The sequence below is a fragment of the Condylura cristata genome, unplaced genomic scaffold, assembly GCF_000260355.1.
Source record: "Condylura cristata isolate star-nosed mole 26May11 unplaced genomic scaffold, ConCri1.0 scaffold00001, whole genome shotgun sequence".
Lineage (NCBI taxonomy): Eukaryota > Metazoa > Chordata > Mammalia > Eulipotyphla > Talpidae > Condylura > Condylura cristata.
The window spans coordinates 85,961,535-85,962,508 of NW_004567102.1; the positions used below are offsets into that span (position 1 = coordinate 85,961,535).

Genomic DNA, 974 nt, shown 5'->3' on the forward strand with positions numbered 1-974 from the left:
AATAGATGCAGCTCGTGTCCTGCCCTGGACGCCTGGTGCCCCTGGCCCCGAGGGCCCCCGCCCCGAGCTTCTGCCTCCTCCTGTCAGGGTGCAGTTGCCACTCACGCCCCGGGGCCAAAACCCTGGCCCGTCATCTCAGCCCCTGCCCACTCTGGCCTCACGCCCACGTCTCATGCGAGGGGGCAGTTCACCCCGGGCGCCCACGCACCTTGGCATAGCCCAGGCCACGGGTAGCTGCTGAGCCCGAAGTCGCGGCGGGGACAGCGGTCCCTGCACAGCCCGTCAGTGGCGTGCCCGTATGTTGATGCAATTCTGTGCCGTGTGCGGGTCTCTCCCCGGGAATCCCTGCGCGCAGCTGGAGACCTCAACCTCCTCGACCACGACCTAGACGCCGACCCCACAGTCAGACACACGTGGTCTCCCGGCGTCCTCAAGTACTACGGCCGCGCCGAGCTGCAGGCGTCTGACCACAGGTAGGTCCCCCTCCCCCGGCACAGCAGCTCCGCGCACACGCTGGCCCTGGGTGCGTGAGCCGGGGCCTGTGCGGGCCCCACGCATGCACCCGGCACGGGAGAGGCAGGCCAGCGCACGGCCCCCAGGCGCGTGCCGCCAGAGCGTGGCAGTCGGAGGCGCCGTCCGGCAGAGCGGAGTCGTGTGTGTGCCCGTCTCCCGGCGGGTCCGGGCAAGCGCGTTGTCCTTGGCTGATGAAAGTCTCCGAGACACCTGCTGGACTTAACCTCTCTACGCGCGTCGTTGGGTCTCTGGGTTTTGTTACACGTCTGTGATGCCATCACGTCGATCCCAGCAGCCGGCTCATTCGCTGACCTGCGCCCAGGCTCCGCGGCTTGTGTGCACTCCCCTGGGGCGCGCAGTTTGTGTAACATTCTGTGGGGGGGCCTGCTGTCGGGCCGGGGGCGCCGAGCCGGGGGGGCCTGCTGTCGGGCCAGGCCAGGAGCTGGGTGCTGGGGAGGCAG

General features: G+C 69.5%; 1 protein-coding gene across 1 annotated transcript in view; it reads left to right on the forward strand.

Moving 5' to 3' along the window:
- Positions 1–974, forward strand: part of SYNJ2 (synaptojanin 2) — a 71,625-nt gene that overhangs the window by 55,045 nt on the left and 15,606 nt on the right. The window contains exon 20 of the mRNA XM_004674158.2: positions 356–473. Coding sequence (XP_004674215.1) covers positions 356–473 — 118 coding nt within the window. The remainder of the gene's footprint in view (positions 1–355; positions 474–974) is intronic.